Source organism: Budorcas taxicolor, chromosome 2 (genome assembly GCF_023091745.1).
Source record: "Budorcas taxicolor isolate Tak-1 chromosome 2, Takin1.1, whole genome shotgun sequence".
NCBI classification, from domain to species: Eukaryota; Metazoa; Chordata; class Mammalia; order Artiodactyla; family Bovidae; genus Budorcas; species Budorcas taxicolor.
The window spans coordinates 135,813,621-135,828,483 of record NC_068911.1 but is presented as its reverse complement, the minus strand read 5'-3'; the positions used below and the strand labels follow the sequence as shown (position 1 = coordinate 135,828,483).

Sequence of the window (14,863 nt, the reverse complement as noted above, 5' to 3'; positions counted from 1 at the left end):
ATGGGCAAGGCAAGTCAGATCTCAGGGTGTCCCCCTGGTATTTCCTGAGCATGTACCCCAAAAACCAAAAATCTGCTGGCTTTTGTACTCTGCTCTTCTGATAGTCTCTGGAAAAAGTCAACTCAGGGCTTTAGTCTTCTGCATTTGAAAGGGATGTTTCAGTTAAACCCCCTCTGATAACTCTCTAGCTTGCCTAACAGGTTCCCCCGGACCTCTTACAGCTTGTGAATTGCTTACAGCCCCCTAACCATGAGAGGCACAAGGCTTAAAAGCATCTTAAAGATACAGAACCTTTTCTAAAGAGCTAAAAATCATATTGGTGACGGGTTTTCACTGTTGACTCAATGATTGCCGCCAGGCCTCCATATTCTTTATCTTTTAGGCATCTGGGAGGATGTTAATCAATGTAAATGGGATATGGAAAAAGATATATAATAGTTTTGATGTTAGCAACACTAGACTTTTGAGTTAATCACTTTTCTTTTGTTATAAATCACTGTACTCCTTTTACTTGTTATAAACTGCTGTATCTTTGCTATTTAAGAATGTAACTTTATTTAGTGCTTTCTGAGAGTGGCACCAGACTTTGAGAAGAACACCACAAATAAGTCTTCTGGTTGACAAACTCTTATCAGAAAAAAGGCTGTAAAATGTTAATTGGCCCTTTTGGCCAGAAGATGATGTAAATCACCTAAGACTTGTATGTACAACTAGGTATGCAGAGAGAAAAGCCTGGTTTTGATAAGAGTCTGGGCTGCTAACGCTGCATAATTTTGTATTACCCATTGATCTCTATGTACAATCAAAAAGGTATAAAAGGCCTTTCTAGACAATAGAGGTCGGACCAGTCACTGGAAGGACTGGTTTCCCCCGTGTCTCCTCTTTACTTTATTTTCTGGCTGAATTCCCATCTGGGGCGTGGAGGCTCGCCATGTCTACTTATTTGCCCTGGCTTCTAAGATCCATGAGAGAGGGAGCCGAAGGTGGGGCACCCTCCGATATTCAAGAGGACGCCAGTGGCCTAATGTAGATGGTGCAAGCTCCTTGTCTGGAACTTCATTGGCCTTCCATGTAAACCAAGTTATTCAGCCTCTTTTCTCCACTTAATTTTCCTACTACACTATTTCTTCCTAATTTAATCTTATATTTCTAATTAAATAAATAAGTTTTTTTTCCTCGCCAACGTCGTCCCCGCTTCGAATTCCCTGGATCCACCAGGGCTGGACCCCGGCACACTGCATTATAAAGGTGCACAGAAACAGACAGGCAGCCACTGCTATTGCACCTATCCCCACAGTTATTACTCTTCCCTCTATGGGCAATGTAATTTCCATGGGACTTAATGAGTCATTTCCCTTTCCACCATCATCTTCTAATTTTTTTCTCCCCTTTTGGGAGAAAGATATTAAAGACTAGGATATTCAAAAATGACGGCATAAATGGGGAAAATTAGAGAGTGATCACATATGCTGAGGGAAAATCATAATAGATCTGAGCAGACCTCAGGTTTACAACTCAGGTTGATTCTCAGCACAAAGACAATCTGTAATGAAACATCTATTTCTGCTTTATTGACTATGCCAAAGCCTTTGACTGTGTGGATCACAATAAACTGTGGAAAATTCTGAAAGAGATGGGAATACCAGACCATCTGACCTGCCTCTTGAGAAATCTATATGTAGGTCAGGAAGCAACAGTTAGAACTAGACACGGAACAACAGATTGGTTCCAAATAGGAAAAGGAGGACGTCAAGGCTGTATATTGTCATCCTGCTTATTTAACTTCTATGCAGAGTACATCATGAGAAACGCTGGGCTGGAAGAAGCACAAGCTGGAATCAAGATTGCTGGGAGAAATATCAATAACCTTAGATATGCAGATGACACCACTCTTATGGAAGAAAGTGAAGAGGAACTAAAGAGCCTCTTGAAAAAAGTGAAAGAGGAGAGTAAAAAAGTTGGCTTAAAGCTCAACATTCAGAAAACGAAGATCATGGCATCCGGTCCCATCACTTCATGGCAAATAGATGGGGAAACAGTGGAAACAGTGGTCAGACTTTATTTCTTGGGGCTCCAGAATCACTGCAGATGGTGACTGCAGCCATGAAATTAAAAGACGCTGACTCCTTGGAAGGAAAGTTATGACCAACCTAGATAGCATATTCAAAAGCAGAGACATTACTTTGCCAACTAAGGTCCGTGTAGTCAAGGCTATGGTTTTACCAGTGGTCATGTATGGATGTGAGAATTGGACTGTGAAGAAAGCTGAGCACCGAAGAATTGATGCTTTTGAACTGTGGGGTTGGAGAAGACTCCTGAGAGTCCCTTGGACTGCAAGGAGGTCCAACCAGTCCATTCTAAAGGAGATCAGCCCTGGGATTACTTTGGAAGGAATGATACTAAAGCTGAAACTCCAGTACTTTGGCCACCTCATACAAAGAGTTGACTCATTGGAAAAGACTCTGATGCTGGGAGGGATTGAGGGCAGGAGGAGAAGGGGACTACTGAGGATGAGATGGCTGGATGGCATCACTGACTCAATGGACATGAGTCTGAATGAACTCCAGGAGTTGGTGATGGACAGGGAGGCCTGGCATGCTGTGATTTATGGTGTCACAAAGAGTCAGACACGACTGAGCGACTGAACTAAACTCAACTGAATAAAAAATATTATAAAAGCAATAAACAAAAGTAACAACAAAAAGCAGTAAACAACTGGAAAGGAGGTAAATCTGATTTTCAACATTACGTTATTAGATTCAATGTCCTGCATTCAATTAAAAAGAAAAATCAGAAGATATACAAAGAACTAGGGAACTATGGCCCAGTCAAAAGAAAAAAAGAAATCAACAGAAACTCCCTGAAAAAGACTTATTGGACAAAAACTTCAAATTAACTGTCTTCAAGACACTCGAAATATTCAAGGTAGGCATGGAGAAAGTTAAGAAATTAATGTGTAAACAAAATGGAAATATTGATAAAGAGATTTAAAAGACTAAAAAGAAGCCAAAAGAAATTCTGGTGCTGAAAAGTACAATCATTACAATGAAAAATTCACTAGAGGAATCCAAGAGCAGATTTTTTTTTTTTTTTGACACTGCATTGTACTTTTTAATTGCACAGGTAGTTTTAAATAAATGGAGAAAGCACCTTCCAAAAGTTACACTAGCATGGAAAGATTTCATCAAGCATTTACATAGTAGTTTTCTGTAATTTTACAAAAGATTCTTGATCTTTACTAGAACTGTACATGAGGGAAAAGGAGCCCCTTCAGGTAGGTGTTCTGCTTGCAGAACCAAACTAAAGGACCTAAAATCAGAGGCAAGCCTGGGATGCTGAGAAGGGAAAAGAGAAACTGATAAAGGACCATTCCTTAACTCCATGTCTGAACACTTATCCCATGACCCTTGTGTAAGTACTTCAGGGCGAACCACCGCCCTTAAGATAAAGGTACACCCTCAGAAGCTGTAATTCTGGATCACAGTAATGTATCTATGTACCCTGGACCACTAAAGGTCAAAGGACAATACTTGGGGTGACCTTGGAGGCTTGAACAAATACTTTAGAGGAATTCTCCAGGACCACGCCCCCTCTACTTTGGCTTTTTGGATGAAGCACAGGCCTTTGTGCTGTCCTCCAGGCAGAGTTACAGTCAAGAAAAGAGCATCAATACTGGATCACTCCTTAGACACTAATTAGCTGGGCAAAGTTCACTGGCAAAAGGGTCCTCCCAAGAATGGTCTGCATCAAGCAGGGAGGACATGTCGCTCAAGGGAGAAGGGGAGCCCTCATAGCTACAGTCACTGTAAGCATCCAGTAGGCAGGAAGATGGCTTCAGGCAGTTGCTGGTTGAAAGCAGATCTGAGATACCCAGCTCTGGAATGAAGTCATCTTCTGCAAGTTCTTCCTTCACTGAGACAGTGAATTCAGGGTGATCTTTCTCTGAGAGGCTGAAAGGTGCTTCCTCAATTTTCATTATCATCTTGGCTTTGCTCTCTGTCTCAGAGGGCATCTCTAAGACTAGGGGCTTTGTATATACATGGTTAAAACGAATCAGGTCATTAATGGCTTCCAGCTTGGCTGATGACGTCCCCAGGCATGGAGAAGGGGAGGCCGGTAAGGAATGGGGTCCTTCTGGGTCCACTTCTGGGAGCTGCTCCAGGCTGGCAGACTCTGGGGAAGGACATCTGAGGAATATGACTGGGTCCAAGTTGAACAGAATGCCCAACAGGATATCAGACTCAGAGTCTGAAGAGTCAGCACCATCGGAGTCCATGGGGAGAAGTTCTGGAGGGGTGACAACTGGGCCTGCACCTGCTGCAGAGGTGCACGTAGTCTGAGTGCTGTGGACTCGGCAGACCCGGCCACCAGCCCCGCTCCGCCCCCCTTGGTCTCTGCTTCCTCTTCAGCCACTAGGGCATCCGTCCCCAACCACTTTTAACTCCTGATTCTCAACTACAAGGCCATGAGTTTTCTCTTGTAAAAGCTGATTTTCTAACAACAGTTTTTGGTTCTCTTCTTCCAAATCTACCGCTTGTTGCTCCAGCTCACTCATTCAAGCTTTCTCTCGGTCTCTGGCAGTCTGAGCTGCTTCTGTTTTTCAGTTTCCTCCGCAGCACCTTCTCTTCCGGGCTCAGGTGCCTGAGGCGCTGTCACCTGCACGCCTGGGGCAGAGACCCCTCACCCTCTCCGGGCTGGCCCCTTGCTGGCCTGGCACCATGACCAGCAGAGCCCGGCCAGCTGGGGCTCCGGCCGCAGCAGCGGGCTGGCCAGACAGAAGCAGTACTTTAGGGGCCCCGGCGGCCGGGCTCTGTGCGGGTGCAACCACCACCATGGCTGGAGCATGTCTACGCCAGTGCGCGCTGCCGCTGCCCCCCCAAGAGCAGACTTGAAGAGGGAGAAGAAAGAATCAGGGAACCTGAAGACAGCACAATGGAAATTAACAAGTCTAAATAATAGAAATAATAATATTTGCGTTCCGGAAAAAGAAGAGAAAGAAAAAGCAGAACAGAGAATACCTGAACAAATAATGGGTGAAAAGAAAGACATGAAAATAAACAGCCGAGAAGCTTAATAAACTCCAAATAAGGTGAACTCACAGATACCCACACTGAGACACACAAAGTTACCAAACTCTCAAAGGACATAGAGAGGATCTTTAAAGCATGAAGAGAGAAATAATTCATCACATATAAGATATCCTCAATACAATTATCAGCAGATTTCTAATAACAAACTTAGGCCAGAAGACAGTGAGAGAATATATTCAAAATGCTAAAAGAAAAAATTATCAACCAACAATCCAATATCTGGCAAACTGCTTCAAAAGTGAGGGAGAAACAAACACATTTCTAGAAAACAAAAGGTAATGGAGTCTGTGCCAACTAGGTGAACCATGCAAAAAATGCTCAACAGTGTCCTGCAAGGTGAAAATTAAGGACACTACAGTTGAGTTCAGTCGCTCAGTCGTGTCCGACTCTTTGCGACCCCATGATTCGCAGCACGCCAGGCCTCCCTGTCCATCCCAGAGTTCATTCAAACTCACATCCATCAAGTCAGTGATGCCATCCAGCCATCTCATCCTCTGTCGTCCCCTTCTCCTCCTGCCCCCAATCCCTTCCAGCCATCAGAGTCTTTTCCAATGAGTCAACTCTTCACATGAGGTGGCCAAAGTACTGGAGTTTCAGCTATAGCATCATTCCTTCCAAAGAAATCCCAGGGCTGATCTCCTTCAGAATGGACTGGTTGGATCTCCTTGCAGTCCAAGGGACTCTCAAGAGTCTTCTCCAACACCACAGTTCAAAAGCATCAATTCTTTGGTGCTCAGTTTTTTTTATACTCCAACTCTCACATCCATACATGACTACTGGAAAAACCGTAGCCTTGACTAGACAGACCTTTGTTGACAAAGTAATGTCTCTGCTTTTGAATATGCTGTCTAGGTTGGTCGTAACTTTGCTTCCATCTGCAGTGATTTTGGAGCCGAAAAAACTAAAGTCTGACACTGTTTCCACTGTTTCCCCATCTATTTGCCATGAAGTGATGGGGCCAGATGCCATGATCTTCGTTTTCTGAATCTTGAGCTTTAAGCCAACTTTTTCACTCTCCTCTTTCACTTTCATCAAGAGGCTTTTTAGTTCCTCTTCACTTTCTGCCATAACGGTGGTGTCATCTGCATATCTGAGGTTATTGATATTTCTCCTGGCAACCTTGATTCCAGCTTGTGCTTCTTCCAGTCCAGGGTTTCTCATGATGTACTCTGCATATAAGTTAAATAAGCACAGTGACAATACACAGCCTTGACGCACTCCTTTTCCTATTTGGAACCATGTGTTGTTCCATGTCCAGTTCTAACTGTTGCTTCCTGACCTGCATTCAGATTTCCCAAGAGGCAGGTCAGGTGGTCTGGTATTCCCATCTCTCTCAGAATTTTCCACAGTTTATTGTGATCCACACAATCAAAGGCTTTGGCATAGTCAATAAAGCAGAAATAGATGTTTTTCTGGAATTCTCTTGCTTTTCTTGGATTTCCGTGATATTGAATGGTTTGTCTTGGAAACAAACAGAGATCATTCTGTCGTTTTTGAGATTGCATCCAAGTACTGCATTTCGGACTCTTTTGTTGACTATGAGGGCTCCTCCATTTCTTCTAAGAGATTCTTGCCCACAGTAGCAGATATAATGGTCATCTGAGTTAAATTCACCCATTCCGGTCCATTTTAGTTTGCTGATTCCTGGAATGTCGACATTCACTCTTGCCATCTCCTGTTTGATCACTTCCAATTTGCCTTGATTCATGGACTTAACATTCCAGGTTCCTATGTAATATTGCTCTTTACAGCATTGGACCTTGCTTCCATCACAAGTCACATCCACAACTGGGTGTTGTTTTTGCTTTGGCTCCATCTCTTCATTCTTTCTGGAGTTATTTCTCCACTGATCTCCTGTAGCATATTGGGCACCTAATGACCTGGGGAGTTGATCTTTCAGTGTCCTATCTTTTTGCCTTTTCATACTGTTCATGGGGTTCTCAAGGCAGGAATACTCAAGTGGTTTGCCATTCCCTTCTCCAATTGGGATTCCCTGGTGGCTCAGATGGTAAAGTGTTTGCCTGCAATGCGGGAGACCCGGGTTCGATCCCTGGTTCAGGAAGATCCCCTGGAGAGGAAATGGTAACCCACTCTAGTACTCTTGCCTAGAAAATTCCATGGATGGAGGAGTCTGGTGGGCTACAGTCCATGGGGTCACAAAGAGTCAGACATGACTGATTATAAAGAAATAAAAAGATACATAGTACTGATTATAAAGAAATAAAAAGAATTATTACAGTATTATGAAGAACTGTACACAGATTTAATAACATAGGTGAAATGGAGAAATTCCTAGAAACACAAAACCTCCCAAGACTAAACCATGATGAAATAAATAACCTGAACAGATCTTCAACTAATAAGGATATTGAATCAACAGTCAAAACTCTCTCAACAAAGCAGCCCTAGACCTGATGTTTTCACTGGCAAATTCTACAAAACATTTAAAGAAGAACTGATGCCAATCCTTCTCACGTCTTTCCAAAAAGTGAAGAAGAAACACTTTATAAATCATTATATGATGCCAGTATTACCCTGATACCAAATCAGACAAGAGATTCCAAGAAAACTACAGACCAAAATCCTTATAAACATTAATGCAGAGATCTTCAACAAAATGCCAGTAAGGAGAATTCAACAGCATATTAAAAGGACTACATACCATGACCAAGTGGAATTCATTCCTGAAATGAAAGGCTGGTTCAACATATGAAACCTGACCCATGCAATATGCTTAGCAGCAGAATAAAGGGAAAAAATCCACATGATCATCTCAGTTAAAAAGCATTTTAACTGCACGAAAAGCATTTGAGAAAATTCAACAATCTTTCCTGAGAAGAACACTCAGCAAATTAAGAATAGAAGGAAACTGTCTCGACTTAATAAAATCTATATATAATTTCACAGCAAATATCAAACTAATGGTAAAAGACTAAAAGTTTTTCCTCTAAGAACAAGAAGACAGATTTTAAGAAGCATATGATGTTCCTAACCCAATGGCTCTCAAATTTTTATATGCAGATTAATGTGGAATAGGTGAAAATCAGAATGCATGAGCTCTTTTAGATCCAAATTTCCATACAGAAGGCTCAAACTCTGCATTTCTAGCAAGCTTCCCAATTGTTATTTATACACACCAAATTTAAGTACCATAGACCCAATCATCTATAAATCTGGAAATATAAGCTATGGAATAATTATACTTTCTTTGGTTAAATTATAAAATGAAAGACTAGAAAAATACATTTTGCAAATGGCAACGCACAGTATAAAAATGTGTATGTACATGTTTACAGGTGAGGACCATAGAGAAAATACAAGTGCAATAAATTCTTAAGTAACAGCTCTTGTCATTGTCTTAACTCTAAAGCACTTATTCTTTTACCTTGGCTGAATATCTCTACGTAGGTATACTAAAAGGCTTTCCAATATAATAACAAACTACAAGCCTACTTCAAAAGCTGCACTCATCCTTAAGAGCTCCACATAAACAACAAACATCATTAATAACCAATAAATGCCATTATTAGTTTGCTATTAACCACATGGACAACAAACATCATTAACCACATGGACAACAAACATCATTAATAACCAATAAATACATTATTAGTTTGCTATTATTTAAAACAGATAACTAGTTTATTTGCACCAGATACCTGCAAAGAATAATGAAGAACTTGACAAGCAAAATTGACAAGGCTTGCTGTTCTTCCTCTAACCCATCAGCCATTTTTTGAACACACTGTAGAAGCTGGATCCTCAGAACCTGCAGAATATTATCAGGAAGCAGAGATATTCCAGGAGGCACATCATCCACCCTACAACAGAAAGCGAACAAAATAAGAAGAGTGTTTAAATACAGGATGAAAATCTCTGGCACTTTAAAGGAACTACATTTTCAGTTCAAGTCCTAAAGAAGCTCCTCTAGGTCACAAATTCTGTGGCCCTCTCTGCAAGGTACCATCAAATGATTAGTGATATTTTAAAAGATTATTAGAGCAGAGTGATTAGTAACACTTCAGAGGAGGCTTACTGAAAAGAGAAAAAAAGATGCTATATAGTATTTTCAACTGTGCTACTTTTAAAGAATATAATTAAAATATATTAGTTCACCTTCTATTACTTAGAAATAAAATGTATCTATACCAATTCAAAAAGAAACAGTAACTAGCAAATATAAAAGAAGTACCCATAACTAGTTTAATATCTGTTAACTGCTTCACTAAATAAACAATATTCACCTACCTATAGGCTCCCTAAGCCATCTGATCAGAAGAGGGAGAGAAGGTAACTAGCAAAAGGAAAGGAGAAAGAGATGAATGTAGAACTCCAAGCACAAACATCAACACAAGACTCTTTTAAAGTGATATATCAATATTTTGTGACAAGTGGTTTCTGTGTAAAACTATTTGGTTCTACAGGGCAAAAACCAACACCAGATATAAGTGACTCCTTGCAACGTGGCTCTCACATTAAAATCCCCTAGATTCAGTCTCAGAAACCAGAATGCTAAATTTCACCTCTGTAACATATCCATTTAATCTCATCTCTGAAACTGTAATATCTCTATGAAACTGTAATATCAGATATCTGCCCTATTTCACTGGGCTCTGAAACCAAGTAGTCAATGTGCATTTTCCACTTTAAAATAGGTGAAGAACTCTAAAAATGTAATACATTTTAAATACACATTTCTAAAACCTAAGAATCTTTTCATAAGTCACTATACTAATTTTCCTATCTCTGTTAGGAAAATGCTCAAATCATAAAGAATCACTGTGAAGAATGACAATTATACTTTATAATGGTCTCTTTTTCAGAAAGTGCTTAACATGAAGTATTAGTACTATTTTTACACTGAGTAAAAGGTATTCATTGTAGATAGAAAAATCTGAAGCACCTCAGCAGCAGTCACATAAACACACATGATAAATATTAGCCTCTTCCTGAACCACCCTATAACATAAATTAATAAAGTGTTTTATAAAATAAATACAAGCCACAAAGCAGACTACCAAGGTTGCCTAATTCTACAACTATGTTATAAAATATGCTTCGTTTTAGTCTGGGCATCATTTCACTTGCAACTTTGGATTCTTTAATTCTCTCTTATTTACAGATGGCAAAAGAAACACTCATTTTTATATTTAATTTTTTCTGAAGAGCTAAAAAAAGGTGATTAGAAAAAACAGAGCAACTTCAAAATAACAAATATTTAAATAAAACTGGTTTTTAAGACTAGGCAAAACTATTCCTCCTCACTTTTCCAAAAATGTAAGTCAGCAAGAAAGAAGACATCAGATTTCCCAATATTTCATTCTAGTTATTTAAAACTTGTTCCTTTTGTCCTTAGTTGTCCCTTTTTCTATTTACATATGTTTTTATTTTCCTAGGCAGAAAAAAATACCAGCTTCTAAAAGAGTAATCTTTTTTCTTAACTGACACTCATAAAATTAGTTAGAACATGGTTTATAGTCCAAGTTGGAATTTTTGGTCTAATGTGATAAAGATTTCAGAATTTAGAAGTATGTTCCCACCTCTAAGACTTCATTGCCAAAATTCTAAGCTCCTTTTGCTGAAATTTCCCAAACTCCAGAAATCTTTTCCACTCCTCTGTTCGCCTACTCAATGTCTCCTGTAAACAGCTGCCAATTGTTCTAACACAGGAAAAAGTCCAGCTTAAATTTCAAGGCTTTGTAATCTGGTAAAAGCAACCCTTGCTTTGTATTATGAATTCTCTAACATGGAAATTTTATAAAGTCAGTATACTTTAAATGAGGATTGTCTGTGAGCTGCTTTAAGATGACGACTAGTTTTATACATCTGACATATACTATTCACTTGAAAAATGGAAAATTTACTACTAGCAAAATCTAAATCCATATTGACAAAGATATGAAAAATAATTTTAAATAAACAAACTAAGTCGCAAGTAAAAACACTATTGGCATTCTTCATCTTACTTTAAATGTAGTGGCAATATAACTGTTTACACTGTTTTTAGAAATAACCTCCGAAGACAGGAGACATTTATAACAGATGGATGATAACAAGTGCATCTTACAAAACACCAAGCATTCAAAGGCCAAAATCCTGACTCCATAAAAACTCTTACATTCATGATTTAAAGTGAGCTGTAAGTTTTTATAATAAAAGCACTTCTAAGTATAAATGGTGGTTCATTTCCCTGATGGCTCAGATGGTAAAGAATCTGCTTGCAATGAAGGAGACCCAAGTTCGATCCCTGGGTTGGGATGATCTCATGGAGAAAGAAATACCAATTCACTCCAGTATTCTTGCCTGGAAAATCCCATGGACAGAGGAGCCTGGCAGGCTACAGTCCATGGGGTCTTAAAGGGTTGGACACAACTGAGTAACTGAGAATGCATGCACGCACACAATATAAACTAAAAGAATACTCTTTTATGAGTAGAAATCAATAATACATAATCTTATTCTGAGTTAAGATTTAATACTGATTTTTCAGCCTTTATAAACTTTAACAAATAATCTAATGTGGAAGAACTCTGAAACTGCATTTATAAACAATAAAGCACTGGTGCTTTTTGAACATAACCACATCATTTCTTAAGTTCAATGCTCTGGTCCAAAAACTCAAATGATCTTCTTTCTCTGAAGTATTACAATCATCTCTTAATGGGGCTTTTTGCCTTCAATCTCAACCCTTCCCAATCCAACCTCCATAATGCCACCTAAATGACTTAAAAAAAAAAAAAAAAAACTTGATCACGATACTCTTACACAAAAAATCCCTTGCCTAGAGCCTTGTATCTTCCATAACAAAAAACCAAAGTCCATGGGGAGTGCATTCATGGCATCTCATGATCTGGCTCCAATTTGATTCTCCAAATTCAACTCACCTGGTCTATACTCAGTGCCTACCTCTACCCCCAATCTGCAAACATTTTCCTTTCTGAAGATTTTTAGTTTTTCAGATTCTCTTTTTTTGGGGGGGGTGGGGAGATGGTGGGATTGCACAACAGGTCATGCAGGATCTTTGTTCCCTGGAAACTAAGGATCACACCCCCACCACCTTCAGTGGAAGCATGGGGCCTTAACCACTGAACCACCAGCATGCTCACTCACGTCTAACTCTTTGCAACCCCGTGGGCTATAGCCCGCCAGGGTCCTCTATCCATGGAATTTTCCAGACAAGAATACTGGCGTCCAGGGGATCTTCCGACCTGGGTATGGAACTCCATCTCCTGCAGCTCTTGCATTGGCAGGCAGCTTCTTTACCACTGTGCCACCTGGGAAGCTAGAACCACCAGGGAAGTCCCAGTTCTCCAGATACTCTTTTTCATCATCAACCACCATCCATTTCTCCCCTCCCCTCTCAATACATCTCTACATATTGAGTTCCTTTTGTTCCTTAACCACAGCCAACCTAACCTCTCCTGCCTAACAAGGACTAGGTCCACAAGATGACTTGAGATACAATACAAAGTTTATCAAAGAAGTGGGCCTGGGAACTGTGAGACTATGGAAATGGTGGCAGGCAGAGGAATGGGAGAAAATATTTGTACTTTCACTTATACATTTCTCCAAGATTTTAATTTTTCCCCTATTTTATGATTTTCAAATCCAATTTTTAAAAATCTCAAAACTTGACCTACTCCAAGGTGTTTTCCAGGGCCCTACTATAGGCCAGGAAAAATAAGTTTCAACTACAATGCCTGTCATATAACAAAGAAATTTTAGGCAAATGAATGGAGTGACACACGGTGGACCCTTAGATAGTTTCAAAAATAGGCTAGTCATATCTGAATGACTCACCCCCCCAACTTTCTGAGAGGGGAGAGGAAGTACAGACTAAGGTCGATCGAACAGTCAATGATGTAATAAGACCCAAAAAAACTGGAAAACCAAAGCTCAAAGAGCTTCCTTCTTTGAACACACTGATGTTCAGGGAGAGCAACACACCCTCACCCCACAGAGAGACAGCAAGAGGCCCTGCATCCAGGCCCTCCCAGACCCTAGCCCTGTTCCTATGTGTATCCTTCATAATAATATAGGACTAAATACAGGACTAAATATAGGACTTTCAGTGAGATTTCTAAGTCATTGTAGCAAACTACTGAACATGAGGCAGTCATGACAACCTCCAAATGTATAGCCTGTTGGTCAGAAGTGTCAAGGTCTCCCTGCTGCTACTGCTGCTGCTGCTGCTGCTGCTGCTAAGTCGCTTCAGTCATGTCCGTCAGGCTCCCCCCTGGCTGGGATTCTCCAGGCAAGAACACTGCAGTGGGTTGCCATTTCCTTCTCTAATGCATGAAAGTGAAAAGTGAAAGTGAACTCACTCAGTCATGTCCGACTCTGTGCGGCGCCATGGACTGTAGCCCACCAGGCTCCTCCATCCATGGGATTTTCAAGGCAAAAGTACTGGAGTGGGGTGCCATTGCCTTCTCCGTAGACTTGCTAATAATGACTGAAGTGAGGACAGTCTCACAGAGAACTTTACTCTTAACTCGTGGCATATAGCACTAACTCTGGGTAATATCAGAACTGAAACGAACTGCAGGACACTCAGTTGCCAGTGCCTTAACAAAGCAGAGGCAGCAAGAAAGATGACTGTGATCAATCAGAAATGTCTGCTAGGAAAGCAGGGTTATGCAGGAGGGGCATGTGTGTCATATAATTGCCATCCTTTTAATACGTCATCAATGAGGTTTTTATGACAAGAATTAACAAATTCACCCAAGGGTAGGAAACTAAGTGTTTCTACATACCTGGTAGGCAGCTTTTCAAAGTCAACATCTAAGAATTGTTCATAGCTAGAAACAAAACTGTCCAACCACAGCTTCAGGTAATCTGGATCTTTCTGAAATAAGAAAATCATCATAATATTAAGTATGTCAGGAGTCTTTTTAAAAAACGTTTTAACTCCTATTGAGCAAATATAAACTGATAATCTAAAAGAGTAGTAATATGAAATCTCTAAATGATACTCAGGAAGACATAGGAGCTGTTTTAAAATGTGTATTAAGTATAATGATCCCATGTGACTCACACAAAGAGCTACAGTCTTAACAATATTCTGTAAGACTCTACACAATTTGCCTTCTTCTAACTCTGTGATCTTACCCACTATCACCCTGTACTATACTGGCTTCCTGACTGTTACTGGGACAAGCCAGACATGTTCCCATCTGAAGCCTTTGCAATGGCTGTTTTCTCTATCTAGAACATTCTTCTCCCAATAGCTGAATGGCTAACCCCTGCATCTTCTTCAAGTCATTCTTTAAATGGCTTATTCTCAATGAAGCCAAATTTTACTACCCTTTCTTAAAATTAGAAGCCTTCTGACCATGTTTTCCTAAAATTACCAGCCTTACAAGCCAACATTTACCTTATACCCTACTCTGTTGTCCCACTTCATGGTGCTTTCTCACCTTCTCACACACTCTAGAATTTATTCATTACCTGTCAGTTCCCCTAGACTGTGGACTTCACAATCATAGGGCCTATCTAAAGGCTCACCACAAGTGACTATTCTGTTTACTAATGGATACCAAGTGGCTGAAACAGTTCCTGGCACTCAACAAATACTTGCCCAATGAATTAATGAAAAATATAAAAAACATAAATAAAATAAAATTGGAGATGGGTCATTAACCTAAACATAAAAACTAAAAGATCTTCTAAAAGAAAATATAGGAGAATACCTTTGCAACTTTGGGGCACACAAAGATCTTTCAGCTTGGACACAAAAATCACAAACCAAAAAAAGAAAAAAATAATAATTGCTC

At 40.0% G+C, this 14,863-nt stretch overlaps 1 protein-coding gene across 1 annotated transcript in view; it reads right to left on the bottom strand.

Annotated features, from left to right (window-relative positions):
* The window catches only part of NBEAL1 (neurobeachin like 1), a 128,294-nt gene extending 114,341 nt beyond the window's left edge, over nt 1–13,953 (bottom strand). The window contains exons 1-2 of the mRNA XM_052659759.1: nt 13,844–13,953; nt 8,750–8,911 (exon numbers count right to left, since the gene is read on the bottom strand). Of these exons, the coding sequence (XP_052515719.1) occupies nt 8,750–8,911; nt 13,844–13,953 (272 nt within the window). The remainder of the gene's footprint in view (nt 1–8,749; nt 8,912–13,843) is intronic.
* Between the last annotated feature and the right edge of the window lie 910 nt (nt 13,954–14,863).